The sequence below is a fragment of the Benincasa hispida genome, chromosome 11 (genome assembly GCF_027475165.1).
Source record: "Benincasa hispida cultivar pf3 chromosome 11, pf3_genome.v1.1, whole genome shotgun sequence".
Taxonomy (NCBI): domain Eukaryota; kingdom Viridiplantae; phylum Streptophyta; class Magnoliopsida; order Cucurbitales; family Cucurbitaceae; genus Benincasa; species Benincasa hispida.
The window spans coordinates 40,985,810-41,005,712 of NC_143488.1; the positions used below are offsets into that span (position 1 = coordinate 40,985,810).

A 19,903-nucleotide genomic window follows, 5' to 3' on the forward strand; every position below is an offset into this window, starting at 1 on the left:
AGAACAGACAAAAGAGTTTTGTGTGTGTGAATTGGATTTTGTTTGTGAACAACTTCAATTCCTTCTTCCTCTCCACAAAATTCCCTTAAATCTAATATAGTCAGAGCCCACCACTCCTGATTTCTCATCCTGAGAATACCGAGGAAACCATTTTGGTTTTTTCAAACTTGTTCAAGATTTTTCTTGGAGAAAGTCTTCAAGAAGTTCGTGTGTTGTTTGAGGGAATTCTTGAAGAAAGATCTTCAAAGGTGAGGTTTCTAAAACCCTTTCTTTAGCATGCTGTAATTTATAAATAAATGTATATCTTGTTTCTTGTTTACTGTAAAATTTATATTCAATGAAAAATGGATTTTGGTTGATCTTACTTCCACTCAAGGTTCTCTTCTCTAAGTGTTCCTTCATACTTTTGGGAACATAGTTGAGTGTCACTTATTGCTTCCAATGACGGGACACATTGCTACCACCGTCACATTATCATAAGCAGTATTTTTTCACTAGTGGTCAAGGACTCCATCACCTGCTTTACAATGTCAAAAACTACCTTATCAACCGCATCCTCAGTACGATCAAAAGGTTGGATATTTGGTGTTAAAGTGCAATCTCATCTCGATTACAAATTCGATACTTCATCACGTCATTCAATTTTGTCATGTAATATTAAAATTCTCCCCATCAAGTGGCAATCCATCATCCTTATGGATAGACTGATGTTGAGGGTCATCACTTGTGCCGCATGTCAGTAGATCCGAATAAATAAAGTACTTCGGGTTTTCTCTAAATTGTATTGTGTTAAGTAACCACAAGACGTATCTTCAACTGTATAAATAGGGATACTTTTATACCGCTTTCTACCTTATGCCTTCCTGAATGAATGATATTGCATTTGCTAAATCAAGCTTCATCACACCTAACTCCCTATTCCAACCTCACAACTTGATCTTTGACCAATTAACTCTTGTAGAACTTCATTGTAATCCCATAATGAAGCACAACTGCTATGATCGACCCAATTTGATGGATTGTGATGAATATCACCATTAACACCCATTTTGTTAAGCAATTATTTGATTCTTTTATCTATATCCATTCCACTCCCTATACGTTTTTCAAAGCCAACATCCATGAATCCATCCGGGTTGTCATTTGAAAAGTCATGTACATCGTCATCAATTGATGAATTATAAAGAAATAGATCAACAACTACATGGTGTACAGGTCTGTCCTGTATAAGCACTTCCCAAAAAATACACTCAGATTTAGACTCATGTAAAGAAAGCACACCGTCCAGCTACGAAGGTAGAGAAAAAAAAACAAATAAGAAAAACACAATTTTCGTTCATCTAAATATAAACGCCACTAAAATAGATAACTATATAACACACACAAAACTGATAAGCATTACCTCAGGTGACTCTAATATCTCTTTGATCAGTTTCCTCATCGGGACTTATCGGGTAGACGTCCATCTAAGCATTCTAGGTAGCGCATCAGAGCTTAGCTGCTTACCATCCCCTCTAGCCAACATCGGGGCAGTCTCATACAACCACACCTATGTCAGCATTCATAATCACTTATATATACAATAATAAAACAAACCAAATAATTCAAATACATAGACGACGTACCAAGAAAGTAAGCGTGAAGCCGGTTAGACTGCGCTTGAGTCCTATACCCCTTCTTCGTGGCACACATCTTCTTATAATATTCAAATTTCCCAACCAACACACTTTGTAGACTTTTCAAGGTTCTATAAAATAATAGCTCGCCTCCATTTAGTTGATTGGAAAGATTGAGGTCTTCAATCGCCGTAAATAAATAAGTATCCAACTTCGTGTTCACATAATTCTTCCTCACCATCACAACCTTAAAGTAAATACAGAGAGAAACCTTAATAACATCCTCATCATTTTCAAAGTCCAACTTCTCGTATTCAGCTTCCATATCTGTAAGACGCATTGTCTCAATGTACTAGGGAATCTGTAGTTCCAGCTGACGATGCAATGGATGTTATAGATGAAGGGTCAAGCATTGATGGTCGAAAGGATGAGGTATGACCTCATTGAAAAGTTCTCGAATATAACTTTGGTGTAATTCTTATTATCATTGTCTTCCTATTTTTGTAATTATTTTTTTCGTTGTCTTTCTATTGTTGCACTCATGTTTTAAATAATTAAAGTTTTATTAATAGCTGAGATTTTATTTTTTTCTTACTATGGTTCTCTCACTTCTTCATTTCTTTGATCAGATAACACTATAATCGACATAGAAGTGTAGTCATTCTCAGAGAAATTTGTTCTCATGTTTATTGTGTAGGTCATCGATATAAGTTCACAAGACATATGAAATCTAAATCTAATAGAAAGTCGTGGAGGACGAATGGGGAAAATTTCTTGGAAATCAACTATGTTGTAGAAAGACACAAGGAATGATTGGAAGAGGCAAAAAGTGCAGTAGAAGTATAATCTCATCATCGACATACTTGAAGATCTGAATATTAAATTTCTGAAGTGGATGGACAACATAGACTCTGTTGCAATGATACGGAAAAATGCATATGCTTAAATGGACAAAAAATGGTTTAATAATCTGTTAACACCTTCTGAGTGGATGAATGACGAGGTATAAAACCTTTAAAGAAGCTTCTCATAGGTGTATGAGTGCCCCTATTTAATTAAACACCCAACGTTGTCATACAGGTAATAGACACATTATTTATGTTCATAAAGAAGAAAATGCAAGCCCAATGGGACCTATGTCATCGAAAATTTGCCGTAGCTGATATTTTAGTAACCGTATGTTATATATATTAATTCCTAGGTTCATGCACATGGTCAATTTGTTATTAATACCTACACTCAACATTGTCTGATTTTCTCATTGATCTAGAAATTTCTAAGACGTGATCTTCATACTATCGATTGTAATAAGGCGACAATGTATTGAAGTATGTTAAGGGTCACACACTGACCACGATGTACCATGGAGCAACGTTGATGCTGTTTACATGCCTTTCAACCTCTCTGGGATGCACTAGGTACTTATTTGTGTGGACTTCTAGGTTAGAGAATTAGTCGTGTTCGATTCATTGATTGGATTACATTTGAATGCAAACTTGGAATGTGAGAGTGGCGACTGTGGTATGTTCGCATGTAAGTTTTTCGAATATGATGTAACTGAGTCAAAATGGACACCATAATACAAGATAGAATGACATATTTTTTAGACAATATGGCATTCAAATTTGAAAAAATTTTCATTTCTACATGTGTGGACATTGTCGTATTTAGAGATCTTAAATATTTCACAACTTTTCAATTTAATAGCTTGAAGTCTCCATTTGCATTCTTCAACTAAGCATATAACTTTGTATAATGTTGTAGTCAACTTTTTCACCATAAACTGAAAGTTACCTCTAACTGTTAACATAGATAACCACATCTTTAAATCCTTCTTAGATATAAATGTCACCAACTTCTACATTTTCAGAAGAATAAGACTAACCTGACATGGCGATTGTGCTACTAGGTGGATGTGATAAGTCACGACTCGTTGCATGTGGAACATGAGACGAACCTCCATAGTTTTGGATTGTTCGTTCTTCTGCGTGAGGTGTATGATGAGTCTTAATCTTGGGTTCCTCTCCATCGTCCTCCTCCCTCCAAGATCAATCATTGAAATATTGACTTTGGTCTACATCATCCCCTAATTTATGAGTTGCCAAATTACTGGGCGACAAAGTAAGTGATGGACTAAAATATGTGGGAGACAATGGACTATCCGACTCCATCTTGTAATATACTAGACTGGTTGTTGAAGGGATTTCTTCAGTTCATCGGATATACGAATTTTTTGGATGAAACCCTTGATTGCTTGAACACTTTGGATGGGTGGATACGTATAGAAGTATTACTGAGACCTTTTCCCATGTGAGGAATGTGTGTAGATCTTCATCATTCCGAATTACAAATGCAGGAGCTTTGGACCTTAATGGAAGTATACATCTTATAACAAGATTATACTCAACTGAATTTATACCACTTATCCTATAAACTTCGGACAAGAATTCATTATAAGTCGTTCCAACCTCTATGTCAAACCATTGCAACTCTCCTCCATCGTAATCTTTTTCCCTTTCATTCCAAATGCCACCAAAACAAATCCAAACATGAGGTATTTTCCTACAATTTATAACAAAAATGTATTAATGTAGTTTAAAAAAATAAAATAAAATAAAAAAATAAAACTAATTAAAAAACCAACTTTACCCGGTTGTATATCTAGTTAGGTACAACACCGAGCCAAAAACAATAAGCATATACTCCATATACGCCCAGTACAAATTGACCGGGTTTGGAGTTACCTTTATCGGCCACGGACCAAATGATGTTCCTAGCACACAAGTGGACCCTAACTGGGTCGCCTCATACCCCCATACCCAGTTCCTATCCCATTAAGCCCGCCCGAGCAGATTCAAACCTATTTCCAATATACCCGATGAAGACCCTGTGAAGTTTGGTTGGGAATCTTAAAAAAATTGTTTTTCTATCCTTTTTTTCTTTTTTTTTTCCTCTAAAATTTCAAATCCTGTTCGTTTCCAGTTCCTATCCCATGAAGCCCGCCGGTGTAATTTCAACTCATTTGCTTTGTACCCGATGAAGACTCACAGGTATCTTAAAAAATAGTTTTCGATCATTTTTTCTTTCTTTCTTTCTTTTTTCTTTTTTTTTTAAATTTCAAACATGCTTCTTTATGGCATTAGAAAAAAAGACAAGCAAGCAAGGAAGCATCAATACAAACACATGAATTCTAACATGAAAAAAATGATCGAACTATTGAATACAAAATGGAATACATACCTTCTTACGGAGTATACAAAATCACAATTTCGTGAAGTACAAGTTTTTGGATTTAACGCAAACTTTTCATTCTGGAGATGACTTGGTGAAGAGAATTTTTTGTGAATCACAATTTCGTGAAGAGAATTTTTGTAAATAGATTTTTTTTTTTTGTTGTGAGTTGTAAAATAATTAATTTTGGTGGAGAATTTTGTGTAAATTAATTTTGGTTATATAATAATTTTTTGGTTGTAGGTTGGTTGTTAAATTTAAAATTAATTTGATAAATTAATTATTGAAATTTAAAAGCGAGAATTTAATAAAGGAGACATAACAACAATTATATATACAAAATTTTCTAAGCTTACCTCATTTTCATCGTCATGTGAGTTAAAAATAATAAAAATACAAAGTCCAAATCCCCAAATGGTCATTTTTGTCTATTGCCCGGCAAAGTCGCGGCGGCAGCGAGTTTCGGATCTGGAATTTATTATCTGAAAAACTTCGAGGTGGAGCTTCGGGCCTGTCTACTTTGGGCGAACGACAGTGAACTGACGGGAAAGGCAGAGCTTCACGGACGGTGACCGGCGGACTTGTAGACCTGGGTTTTCGGATGCGAGCCTGGCAGTGAACGGTGACTGGTGGGTCTGGGTTTTCGGATTTGGACGGCGCCAGAAAGATGTGAGTGAGCGGCAGAGGTAGATTAAACGCAACCTAGATGTTTGACTCCGATACCATGTCAGTTTCTGTATTTTATTGATGTCATTGCTGTATTTCAAAGAGGATTACAAGTGTGAATCTATACACAAAGGAGATTACAAAAAGTATAAAATAGGAAAAATATAAGAGAGATTCTAATTGGGTAAATTATGGCACAACACATATGGTAACAGTTTCCATTTCATTCGATGTCTTGTTAGCTTTCTCTTTAATCTACTGTAGTTTAATTGCTTGGGGCATGCTTAGAGATATCATTGTGCTAATGCCCTAACTCCCAAATGAAAAAAAAATCGCATTCTAAGAAGTTGAAATAGCACTGTCTGGAACCCACCAACTCTTTGCCAGTTAACTTCAACGTGGAACTTTCAGGATTAGCAACTGCACCATCTATGCATGAAAAATAGGATAAATGTGGCTGATAAATTATAAATATTATCTACTTGGATCATGGCTGATGTAATGGAAATACTAATAATGGTAATTGGTAACAACTCCAATTGATGTGGATCTATAAACGTCGGTATTGGATGATAACTGTTAGATTCACCAATTCAAATCGGACGAGACATCTATATAGATAAATTGGTAACTTTGATTATCATAACCAGACTTCAGTCAAATATCGGCAGTGATGATTTGTGGTGAAACATACCGTGCTTCTAATTTTTTCTTGTTCATTTATGGTCAAATAGTAAGCCATGACGAAGGAAAAAAAAAATACTGTGCTATCATTTTGAATGTCAAAATTCCTCTATCAACGTCCATTAACTTACTGAACAAAAAGTTCATTGGAGTTGTTTGAATAACAACTATGGTGTTGACTGAAGGTTCTCCGATGCTCAAGTTAGAGGTTGGTAATCGATTTGACATGTATTAGTTGATAGAGAATGTGTGGAGTAGTTATACTATGCCTGATTCATGGTGAGAGAACATTATTTATAAATGCGGGGTGAGTCTAATTTTTGTATTTTCTTTCAAATGCGGAATTTTTTGGCCATTGTTAGGCTATTATTTAAAGAGAGAAGCTTTTTACTATTAATGAGGTAATGGATGGGAGCTCTTCCCCCCCTCCCCCCTTTCCCCCAACACCATTAATGTATTTATGCTGAGTTTTATATAAAACTACACAATCTTTGATTTTGCAGATAAAGGAAGAATGAGAATAGTAGGTCTGACTGGTGGGATTTCCTCGGGGAAGAGCACTGTGTCCAAACTCTTCAAGGCCCATGACATTCCTATAGTTGATGCTGACCTCATAGCTCGTGTATGTTTGTCTCTTTTTTTATGTGTAATATAGAACAAAAAGGAAAGGATTTCTGGATTTCACCATTCTTTCTACCCTCATAACTTGTGTAAGTCGGCAACATAATAGATCTTGAATGACATTTGAAATTAATGAAACCATAATAGTCAAACAAATTAGAATGTTAAATAATGTGTCGTGCCTTCACAATTGGATCCTTACTATAGCCTGCTTTTCACTATTTGAATGTCTGCAGGATGTGGTAGAGAAAGGAACTGGTGGCTGGAAGAAGGTTGTTTCAGCTTTCGGGGAGGACATTTTACTAGCTAATGGTGAAATTGATAGGCGAAAACTGGGACAAATTGTTTTTGCTGATCCTGCAAAGCGGAAACTTCTAAATCAGTATGAAAAATCAAGCGTTAGATTTCTAGGCCTTTAGCCGTATATGGCTGTGCCATTATTTTTTTTTTGCTTGTTTCTCTAGCTCTTTGATCATGAAGTTTTCCAATTTTTTAGTTTTATTTATTTATTTATGGGGAAGTAACGCCACTGGTTTTTTTTCTAATGGTTCTCTTTGGTGCGAGACTCGCGTGTGCTTTATTAACAAGCATCAAAGGACCAATCTATTCCTTGGGGATGCTATTTTACTTTGAAAGTCGAGTCCTTTAGTGTTTTATGATCTTTTGGGTTGTAATTGGAGTTGCTGGGTGTTGAAATATGGTGTATTTGCCCTAAGGGTGTTTTAGTCTTTTACTTCTCTCTGCTATTTTAAGGTTGTTCTAAGTCTATTTATTTCTGAGTCTGTGGTGCTTTGTAGATGTAATAAATTAATAAGAATTTATCTTTCGTGGTTTTTCCTCCTTGATCTAGGGTTTTCCACGTAAACCTTGTCTTTGTCTTTTCTTCCATTTTTTTTTATATGGTATCAGAGCAAGGTGATGAAGTCCTAGCTGCGATAGAAGAAATTCAATCACCAACACTAGCAAGTGATGGAACTATGGCAGAAGCGACAAATACCACTGCAATTCAGGCTGTCGTTGACCGATATCTTCGATCCATCCTCAACCAAGTGCAATCACAGTAGCTGATTGGGACCAACCTAGCCGCGCCACACAAGATCTAGCCGTCGATTGGAGCCCTCGTAGCCATGCCGTCGATCGGGATTCCGCCAGCCGCTCAGTTGCATGTTCAAGCAGCCACTTAGTCGATTGGGACTAACCCAGACGTGTCGATCCAACTGGGAGTTGCTCCAGCTGTGCAGGCGATTGGAACCAGCTTTGCGCTGATCCCTCAGCCGATTGCGCTAGGCTCCAGCTCTAGCATCGAGCTGTTTGAGCGCCACTTCCGAGCTGGTCCGTCCTCCAGCGCTCTTCCAGTCGGAACGCCGCTTCTATCGAGCACTCTCCAAGCGCTATTTCTTCCAGTCGAAGCGTCAGCCCTTCAGCCGTCACACCAGCCTTCTGTCCAGCCTCAGTTTCGAGCCGTTGATCGTATGGGGGAAGCTTCCTTCTCGGTTTCATGTGGGCAGAAACATCCTACAACAACCCCCTACATTCCCTATCAGTATGGGTCGATTAGTTATGGTGGCTTAGGATCGATGAGTCTATTCCCGATTGGAGTTCAATAACAATTGGCTGGTATTTAGCAATAAATTGCAGCGCTTGGAGCTGTTTTTGGGACCACAAATCTCCAAACAAATTCCCACTCAGATTTCTCACCCAGTCTACCTTTGTATATGGACATCCGGTAACTGCTTTCCCTCATTTACCTACTGCAAATATTTTATTTGGATCTGTGGGAAATTTTGCAGGGGGTAATCACAGGAGAGAAACTGTATGGCCAGAATTATTTCTCTTGGTCACAATCTGTTAAAATGTCTCTCGAGGGGAGACCTAAGTTCGGGTATTTAACTAGCGAGATACCGAGACCATACCATGGGGACCCTCAAGAGCGTGTTTGAAAGGGAGAAGACTCCTTACTCCGCTCAATGCTGATTAACAACATGGAACCCCAAATCGGAAAACCTTTTCTCTATTCTGCTTCTGCTTAGGATATTTGGGACGCAGTCCAGAAGCTGTATTCTAAAGGCAAAACGCATCACACTTATATACATTACAGAAATAGGTCCATGAATGCAAACAAAGGACCATGGATGTGACTTTGTACTTCTATAAACTATCTTTATTGTGGCAAGAGATGGATTTGTGTTGAGAGATTGTCTGGAATTGTTCATGTGGCGGAGTTCAATATTCGAAGATTGAGGAAACTGATCGAGTTTATAATTTTCTTGTTGGGTTGAACTCAAAATTGATACTGTTCGCAGTCGAATTCTAGGACAAAGGCCGCTAACGTCCCTTATGGAGGCTTGCTTTGAGGTCAGGTTGGAGGAAGATAGGCCGAATGCTATGAACGGTTCTGTCGTTACAACTGTTGACTCGGCTGCGTTCGGGGTGAAATCATCAGGGTCTGGTAATGACACGCAGAATGGGAAATCTCCTCCAATATGTGAACATTGCAAGAAACCATGGCATACGAAGGATCAGTGTTAGAAACTACATGATCGACCCCCGAATGACAAACGTCGCCCTTCAAATGACAAGTCAAAATCTAGTAGAGCATTTGTGAGTGAGTTTATTGATGTTGCTGCACAGTCTCAGGTGACCAACCCAAGTGACCTAGGTACTGTTGTGGTCAGTGCGATTATCTATTCAGGTACCCCTCAATCTTTTAGTCTTGTTATTGAGGGACAAGAGTAATGGATACTAGATTCAGGAGCGACCAATCACTTAACTGGTTCATTTGATCGACTCCTCTTATATTCTCCAAGTGCTGGAAATGAGAGGATTTGGATTGCAGCTGGGTCCTTTGCTCTTGTTGCAGGAGAAAGTCATTTGTCTCCCTTCCATGGATTGATCTTACAGAATGTGTTACACGTGCCAAAGATCTCTTACAATTTGATGTCTATAAGTAAAATAACTAGGGATTTAAGCTGCAGAGTTATTTTCTCACCTGATGTTGTTTCCTTTCAAGATTTAAGTAAAATAACTCGGGATGGCGATTGACATTGGCCGACATTATAAAGGTCTTTATTTCCTTTCTAATGATGCTACCACTAGGAGTTGGTCTAGGACTAGTTTATTATCTTCATTTACAATTTTTGAAAAAGATTATTTGTTGTGGCATTTCCGCCTTGGTCATCCAAACATTCAATATATGAAATACTTGTTTCCCTATTCGTTTCATAATGTGGATATTTCTTCATTATCTTGTGATGTCTGTATACGTGCAAAACAACCCAGGGCTTTCTTCCCCTCTCAGCCTTACAAACCTTCCCAACCTTTTCGTCTGGTTCATAGTGATGTTTGGGTCCTTCAAACATCACTATCTTATCCTGTAAGCGCTGGTTTGTCACTTTTATCGATGATCACACCCGTCTTACATGGGTCTTTCTTCTTATTGATAAGTCGGAAATCACATTTGTTTTCCAATAGTTTTATACTATGGTCGAAACACAGTTTAATACGAAGATTGCTATTATTCGAAGTGACAATGGGCGGGAGTTTGTTAATAACACCCTACACGAGTTTTTAACTTCGAAAGGCATCATTCATCATAATTTGTGTGCTTTTATCCCACAACAAAATGGGGTGGCCGAACGAAAAAATTGCCACCTTATCGAGGATGCCCGTTTTCTCATGCTTCCTGTGTCTCTCCCTTGTTATTTATGGGGGGATGTTGTTTTAACTGCTGCACACCTTATTAATCGGATGGCCTCCCGTGTTCTTAAATTCCACACACCCTTTGAGTGTTTCAGAGAGTCTTTCTCATCCACGCGTCTCATCCCAGATGTCCCCCTTCGGGTGCTTGGGTGTACTGCCTTTGTTCATAGCCACAGTCCTCACCAAACTAAATTTGCTCATCGTGCTTAGAAGTGTGTCTTTGTCAGGTATCTGCTTCACTAGCGGGGTTATAAGTGCTTTCATCTGTCCTCGAGGAAGTACTTTGTCACTATGGATGTTACGTTCCTTGAGGATAAACCCTTTTGTCTCGTTAGTCCTCTGTAGGAGGAGACCACTAGCGAAGAGACTAACTCATCTACATATTCTATTCCTATGGACTTCATTTCTGTGTCTATTCTAGATACAAATGACCCTGTCCTTCCTACTAAACAAGTATCTTGGATAACATACTACAGGAAGAATCTTAGAAAGGAAATAGTGCCTCATGTTGCTCCACTGGAAACTATCCAAGAATCGGAAGTGGTACCAGCTCAAGTTCAAGGTACTTCTGTTTTTGATGATGGTTCTGAACGTGAAAATGATTGCGTTGGAGTGACGTGGGTGAGCATGATTGTGTTGGAGGTGATGTGGGTGAGAATGGTGAGACTAATAAGATTGTCCCAGACAAGGTTGAAACTGCAAGTAGTAATGAGTCACTAGGAGATACCCAGGGGAGGGAGGACTTGTCACAAATGGGCAAGTGTGGTCCCCGTTCTTGTACTGATGAGAAGTTAGATAAACCAGGAGATTGCGATGCCACGCTTGATATATCAATTGCACTATGGAAAGGGACTAGGTCATGTACGAGGTACTCTATGCATAGTTTCCTGTCTTACAGTTACTTGTCGTCTGGGTTTAAAGCCTTCACTACCAACCTGGATACTGTGACAATACCTACCAATGTGCATATGGTCATGGAAATTCCCGAGTGGAGGTTGCTGTTATGGAAGAGATGAAAGCTCTCGAAACAAATGGAACATGGGATTTGGTTGCACTCCTAAAGGCCATAAAATGGTTAGGTGCAAGTGGGTGTTCACGATTAAGTATAAGTCTGATGGGACCCTTGATAGGTATTGAAAAATAATGCAGAAATCTGTTGTTGTAAATTAGCCAACTGTTGTTGAAATCCAATGGTCCTGTCATAACCCATTGACTCGACTTGAAACGGAGTAGGCATGAGATGTTTCTGCCTATAGGCCCCTGAAAAGGATGTTTCACCTGGCATGGAAGAAGCATGAACTGGCTGGACAAAAGACTGGACTGGCGGTTGGCTTGACGAACCGGGCAGAGACGTGGCTGGGTAGGTTGAAGGAGGCAGCGCCGAACCTTGGAAGCTGCCGGGAATTGCTGTAGAGTTTGCAGCTGATCCCAGTGTGACGAGGCTTGAACGATCGGCTGATCGGCTGTTGAACCCCCTATCGACGAAGCTTGAATGACCGGGTGAGAAGGAGACTGCCCGATCGGAAGTTGTCCAAGCTGATACTGCTGCACGATCGAAGGGGTGGGGCTGACTGGAATTATTGGTGCTGGTTGGTGCTGCGCGAACGAGAAGCCGACTGGCTGGGGCACGACTGAGGACGAACCAATGCTGGGCGACTGCTTCTGCTCTGAACGGCTGCGGCTGAATCTGCATTGGGCTAAGAAGAGATCGAAGGTAACGATCGATAGCAGCCCTAATTTTAGTATTCTGTGAATTTTTTGCTGGAGTTCCATCTCTTGCTAGGGTTGATGATTGAATTTCTTCTACCCTAGCTAAGGTTTCATCACCTTTCTCTGATATCTTATTGAAAAATAAAGGGTAGAAGAAAGAAAACCAAATCTACGTGGAAAACCCTAGGTCAGGGAGAAAAAACCACGACAGAGAGTTTTATTAATTTTGATACACACTACACAGTACCCAGGCACAAATATAAATAGCCAAAAGTCAGAAACCCTAAATTGTAGATACCAAGTAAAAAACCAAAATGCCTTTAGGGCTAAAACAACATTTTTCAACAATAGGTACAAGGCCAGACTAGTTGCTAAAGGATTTACTCAAACATATGAGATTGATTACTCAGATACTTTTTCTCTAGTGGCAAAGCTAAACACAATCCGGGTTCTCTCAGTTGCTGTTAACAAAGATTGGCCTCTCCATCAATTTGATGCAAAGAATGCATTCCTGAATGGTGAGTTAGCAGAAGAGGTATATATGAGCCATCCTCCTGGATTTGAAGCACAATTTGATAGTTGGGTTTGTAAACTCAGAAAATCCTTATATGGCTTAAAACAGTCTTTGAGTGCGTGGTTCGACAGATTCACCACCTTTTTTAAGTCCTAAGGTTTTGTTCAGGGGCATTCTGATCATACCTTGTTCACAAAGAGATCAGCATCAGGGAAAATGACGGTGTTGATTGTGTTCGTTGATGACATTGGTCTGTCAGGTGACGATGCAACAGAGATTGTCAAATTAAAACGGAAAATGGCAAATGAGTTTGAAATCAAAGATCTTGGTAGTCTGAGATGTTTTCTCGGAATGGAGGTAACGAGATCGAAAGAAAGAATATATGTTTCTCAACGGAAATATACTCTGGATTTGTTGAGGGAAACAGGGATGGCTGGATGTAAACCCATTGATACTCCCGTTGAAGTCAATACCAAGCTGGGAGATTCTGTGGGAGGAGTTCCTGTTAATAAAGAAAGGTATCAGTGTCTCGTAGGAAAATTGATTTACTTATTTCATACCAGACCAGATATATTTTATATTGTCAGTATGATTAGTTAGTTTATGCAGGCTCCTTACGAGAAGCATATGGAGGCCGTTACTCGAATTCTGAGGTATCTGAAATCTGCTCTGGGAAAAGGCTTAATATTCAGGAAACATGACAAAAGATCCATCGAAGTTTATATTGACTCAGATTGGGCAGGATCTATTACAGATCGAAAATCAACCTCTGGATATTGTACCTTGTGTGGGGTAATCTTGTTACCTGAAAAAGTAAGAAACAAGGGGTAGTTGCTAGAAGTAGTGTTGAGGCAGAATATAGAGTTATGAGTCTAGGAATATGCGAAGAGATATGGTTGAAAAAAGTTTTATCTGATCTTCACTAGGACAGTCATGAACCTATGAAACTTTATTGCGATCATAAGGCAGGTATCAATATTACCAACAATCCATTGCAACATGACAGAACAAAACATGTGGAGATTGACAGATACTTTATTAAAGAAAAACTAGACAACGACAGTATTTGTATTCCTTACATCCCTTCAAGCCAACAGGTTGCTGATGTCCTCACTAAAGGATTGCCAAGACAAAGCTTTGATACTTGTGTTAGCAAGTTGGATCATATTGATATCTATGCCCCAACTTGAGGGGGAGTGTTGAAATATGGTGTATTTGCCTCAAGGGCGTTTTAGTCTTTTACTTCTCTCTCTGCAATTTTAAGGTTCTAAGTCTATTTATTTCTGAGTCTATGGTACTTTATAGATGTAACAAATTAATAAGAATTTATCTATCGTGGTTTTTCCTCCCTGACCTAGGGTTTTCCATGTAAACCTTGTCTTCGTCTTTTCTACTTTTTCTCATTCCTGGAAAATTATGTGGGAGATTTGACTACATCCCCTTTTCGTGATAAAGGGAAGCTTGTGTGGTAAACTTTTTTGTTTTTGTTTTTGTGACTATTTAACGTCTTTGGCTTGTAAGGAATATGATTGCTTTTTATGCTCTAAAGGGTTCTTATCTTGGAAATTGTTTCAGAGCACTGTTTACTCCATGCTTCTTTTTTGGATTAAGATTATTTGTATCTCTCTTTAATTTTGGTTGACAACACACACACGTGCATGCACACATATTTTATAAGAAACAGGGAACTGTGTATTTAAGCACAACTAGAACAGCCTAGAAGCCATGAGACGTCAATCTAAATCGATGAGAAATGTAGGCATTTGTCAAAAAGTTTATTAGGAGCACTTAAATTTGAAGTTGTATTCTATACATGGTCATAAAGTTAACAAAAGGTTCTAATTCAATTTATGTAAGACAATATTGGAGTTACTTTTTTGTATGATCCAAACAAAGGCCCTATTGCACTTGACCATAGGATTCTAGCTTTGTGGTCCTTGAAGCACCATCCTGATGGCTATTAAGAGCCCATCTTACACCTTGTTTGGAGCGAACCATGCTAGACCATATCATTGACTGATAAAATTCCAAACTAGACCATAACATTGACTAATAAAAATTCCAGATCAGACCCCAAGACAACGGTATACGTATATACTGAACAAAAAGGTTAACACATTGGTCATGACTTGGAGAAAGGAACAGATTCGGGTTCCTTCTTTGGTTCTCTTAGGAGGTATTTAGCCTACTTAGTATTTTCCAGATGAAGAATTTGGTTTTTTGGTGCGATGGCCTTTCAAAATCAACTCATGCTGAAAAAAAATCCTATTCAAATGGTGGGCTTTATTACCTGAGCTCACTTGTAAGGAGTCTGAACCTTCTAATGTCCAAACATTTCTTTTTGTCTCGAACCAGGGGAAATAAATTGGAGAAAGGAAGTGAAATCAGCCCATTTTTCGATAGATCAAGGAGGCCTCTTCTCAAGTCAATATTCCAAGCTTTGATGTCTTCGCTCAGCAACTTTGAACAGATGAGACAATTTAGAGTTGGCAATAATATGAAGAGAGGGGAAGGAGTCCAAAACCTGATCTCCTTCCTGACAGGTTTGGTCCTTTAAAGGGCAAACACATCTTGATGTACTAGGAAGTGATATCTTTATTGGTTTAAATGAAAAGGGCAAAGACATCGGAAGTTCCTGTTGTCCAACTTGATGCCAACAACTAATTAAGACCCCTTTCATTATCCAGGCTCCCCCCTTTGCTTTTGGCCTGTTTTTATGTGTGCCCTCCCACATTTTTTTTTCTTTTTTTCTTTTTTTTTTTGTACTTTTACACTTCTTAACAGAATTAGCTTTCTCATCATTAAAAAGAACCCTTTTTAATCATCTAAATGCTCCCTATGCATTCTGAGATGCTATCGTAGGCTTGTAGCTACACAGGTTTTGTGGAATTGAAATCAATCTCATCAAAGCCCTTTCTTGGGTAATTTGCAAAGACCACTATCCAAAGAAAATTAAAATCTTTCTTTGGGAACTTAAATTAAAATATTTCTTTGGAAGCTTAGTTTGGGTGCAGGCAATAGAACTGACTAGTTACAACGTAGAACTCCTTATATGCGTTTGTCTCCTTCTTGGTGTGTTATCTGAAGTTCAAATGCTGAATCTCCCGATCATCTTTTTATACATTGTCCTTTTGCATCTCAGTTTTGGTGCGCACTCTTTTGAAAGTTTATGGTTGGATTGTGCCATTTCGTACTTCTATCTATGGCATCCTTGCTCCTGTTTTGGTGGGACACCCCTTCTGTAGTTTGTGGAAGACCCTTTGGTTGGCTCTTGTTCGTGCCTTCTTCTGACGACATCTTTGGGGAGAACAAAATGACCATATTTTCAAGGATGCATTCTCTTCTCTTGAGCGTTTTATGGATAGGGTTCTTTCTACTATTTTTTGGTGTAAAATAATCATCCTTTTACACTTAATAGCTTATCTTTTTCATTTTCAATCAAACTTTTTTCCTGTAACTTACCATAAGATGTTTGGAGTTTTTTTTTTTTTTTTTTTTTTTTTTTTTCCCCGCATATTTTCATTGATCAATGAAATCCTTTCTTCTATTTAAAAAAAAGGATGAATATATAGGTTTGGTATATGAAAGTATTATGCTTATGACCTTAACTGTTTAATTTGAAGAATACTAAAAAATGATTGATTATTGAGGTGCTAATTTGAATCTATTGTCTTCTTATAGATTATTGGCTCCTTACATATCCTCTGGAATCTTGTGGAAGATTGTGAAGTTATGGATGAAAGGTTACAAGGTTATAGTACTCGATATCCCCTTATTATTTGAAGCCAAGATGGATAGATGGACAAAACCAACAATTGTTGTATGGGTGGATCCTGAAACGCAGCTTCAACGACTCGTTGCAAGAGATGGACAGAGCGACGAAGATGCTCAGAACAGAATAAATGCTCAAATGGCATTGGACCTTAAAAGGGATAAGGCAGACATTGTGATTGACAACACTGGATCTCTCGATGACTTGAACGAACGGTTTCGGGAAGTGCTATCTGAGGTGACAAAACCCTTGTCCTGGACTGAGTTCATGCTTTCCAGACAAGGAGCGTTGTCAACTCTGGTTATTGTCATCATCAGTGTTGTCACTTGCACAAAAATTTACAACAGTGGAGTTTAGGTATTTTCATGGCCATCCCTACCCTTATTTTTGAAAAGAGTTATCTTCCATGACAATCCCATATAATTGCATGATCTGTGTTATTGATCTCCTTCATAGAATAATGTACTAGGAAGTGATATCTTTGTTGGTTTAAATGAAGTTTGTGTATGATACAAGGATAATAAGCACATCTGCATCAGTTGGGTTAAGCTCAAATTTAAAGCCACGCTCAAAAAAGAAAAAAGGTTTTGAGTGAAATTTTTATTGGCTATCTTAGACCAAGTTTATTTTCTTCTACCTCTCTACCTTCCAATCAATCAAGTTTTAATCTATCTTAAATAAAAGAGTTGAATGCTTAGTCAAAATCTAAAAAGAAAATTTTCTTTTAGTCAAAATCTAAAAAGAAATTTTTAAAACCTTATTTTTTTTTATCTTTTATTTACTTTTCAAATGTTGACTTGATTTTTGAAAAGATTAGTAGGAAGTAGATCATAGATCAAGAAATTTAGAGGTGCAGTTGATGTATTTAGAGTAAATTTTAATAACTAAAAACTAAAGACAAAGGTTCATTTGGTAACGATTTGGTTTTTGAGTTTTTGTTTTTGAAAATTAAGTTTGTAGACACTATTTCCACTTTCACTTTTTATCAATGGTTTAAAAAGTCAAATCAAATTTTGAAAACTAAAAAAAGTAGGTTCCATTTGGTGTAATAATTTTGTTTTTGGTTTTTGAAAAATAGGTTTATTTCTTTATAAGTTCATATAATATTTTACATATTTATTAAATATAATAGTTGAATTTTTATTCAAATTTCAAAAACAAAAGTTAAAAGTTTTCAAAATTTGGTTTGGTTTTTTAAACCATTGGTAAAAAGTAGAAAAGAAAGAAAGAAATTTAGAAGTGGAAGTAGTGATTATAAGCTTAATTTTCAAAAATAAAAAATAAAAAATAAAAAATCAAATGATTACCAAATGGGATTGTAGTTTTCAGCTTTTAGAAATTTGTTTTTATTTATGGAATTTGGTTAAGAATTCAACCATTGTACATAAGAAAGATGAAAATCATGATAAGAAATGGAGAAGTAATATGCTTAATTTTAAAAAAACAAAAAACAAAAAATAAAAAACAAAATATTATCAAACGGGACCTAAATAGTTATCAAATGAGATTTAGATCATCCAACATCTTGACACAACATGCTTTGTTTGAGAATACAATATACTTTATCCTCAATACAACATGCTTGGGAGTTCCTAAATATTTCTTATAAGGAATGATACAATCAATTTGGAATGACATAGTCCAAAGTAGCTTGTGTCATACAGAAACGAAATATAGAGAAGGATCTTGGTAACATAGTGTACTGATTTAATTTTATTTTTCTATATGTGGCTCTAACCAAATATAGTACTATTGATAACACTTGCTTTTTGGATCTTAGGGTTTTTTTTTTTTTTTTTTTTTTTTTTAAAGGCTTTATTGGTTAATAGCCTAATTAAATATGTCAAGTTACAAGAATGACTTAAATCCATCCTTCTTTTTTATGAATAGCCTAATATTTTACAATATGACATAATAATCAAGTCCGAAAGTTCATAATATCCCATTAATTTCTAGCCTTTTTATTAAAAAAATCGAAGAGAAAAAATATGGGGAAAAAAAATGGAAATCTTGTGCCCAAGTAGTTTTTTTTCTTTCCAAAATTTTAAAAACCCATCAGAAAAGAAAAATTCTATTTCCATTAAATTTAGGAGATAATTTCTTTCCTAATTTGTCTTACAATTTTTTCTTTTTACATATTTTGAATTTTGACATAAAATTCATGATCTCCAAATTTGGTGGATTGCATTTAATATATAATTATAGTACCAAATCTTGATTTTCATCTATGTTGCTAGGTTTATTTCAAATATATAGGACGTTGTTTCAAATGTATTTAGAACAATTACAAACATAAAGTTGTTATATAATATATATTCTATATTATAATTTTGGTCTAATTCTATAAATATATATATTTCACTTATTTTGTCACATCTATCCACATATATTAAATATATGACCCATATTATATAATAATAATGCTAAGGCAAATTGCAAAATACATATTTTTCTTAGACAAAAAATAAATGTGTAAAGTATGATAATTGTTGTTGGAAAAGTGTTAGGATGACCCGTCACTCGTAAAATTGGATGTTAAACAAAAAAGTATTCACCAGTATTGTAATATCTATTGGTCTTTTAACCCTTAATCCCAAATTAATTAATTTTAATTAATTAATTAACTAATGTTTTGATGATAACAAACCATATTTTGTTTATTAATAATTTTATTATTTTGAATAATCCATAGCGTAGAGCTTGGAACAACGATTCCGACACATCTTGAATTACCAAAATCAGAGTTTGGATGAAGAAGATAAAACAAAAAGAAGCATAATGGAAAACATACATGAGATGGTTGCGTGGCAAATTAATCATCAGATTGGACCCATTAAAGAAAGCCACTTGGAGCTATAGGGTAATTGACATATGGGGCTTTAAATTTGCAATTGGTGGATTTTAGTTTTTATTGAAAGAAAGGAGAATTAAAAGAAATTGGTTTTGTTAAATTAAAAAAAAAAGGAAAAATGAATTTAAAAAAAATGAATTTAATGTTTGTGTCTAATGGTAGTTTTTGACAAATGGTGGGCTCTTGTTTTATTGTTGGGTTTCAAAAGAAATGTTTTTAAAGATATATATTATTATATTATATTTTGTTTGTATCTAACGCCTAGTTGAGTTTAAATATCAACAATTCAATTTAACTTTTTGAACAATTCAATGACTCAAATTAAAACCCTCTTTTTACCTCACTTCCCCCTCTTTTTATACTTCATCTTCTCCAAAATTATCTTTAACTTTTTCACATTTTACAATCCTCAAAATTAGCAAAAAAAAAAAAAAAAAAAAAAGAAAAAAAAAGTCACAATTGTTACTCTCTCTACAAGCTTCCAATTTCTTTCTTTCCATGTTATTCTTGAGAGAAATTTTAATTGTATCATAAGGATT

The 19,903-nt window shown here is 36.5% G+C and overlaps 1 protein-coding gene across 3 annotated transcripts; it reads left to right on the forward strand.

Annotated features, from left to right (window-relative positions):
- Positions 1 to 5,179: 5,179 nt before the first annotated feature.
- Positions 5,180 to 17,134, forward strand: ATCOAE (dephospho-CoA kinase family). 3 transcript variants are annotated; one of them, XM_039048798.2, is made up of 4 exons: positions 5,180 to 5,516; positions 6,701 to 6,819; positions 7,055 to 7,200; positions 16,423 to 17,134. In XM_039048798.2, exons 2-4 carry the CDS (start codon positions 6,712 to 6,714, stop codon positions 16,868 to 16,870), a joined length of 702 nt encoding a protein of 233 aa, XP_038904726.2. In that variant the 5' UTR covers positions 5,180 to 5,516; positions 6,701 to 6,711; the 3' UTR covers positions 16,871 to 17,134. The 3 variants fall into 3 exon arrangements, with proteins under 3 accessions (XP_038904726.2, XP_038904724.2, XP_038904727.2); XM_039048796.2 differs by having other exon boundaries at positions 5,202 to 5,533; XM_039048799.2 differs by having other exon boundaries at positions 5,264 to 5,573.
- The last annotated feature ends 2,769 nt before the right edge of the window (positions 17,135 to 19,903 follow it).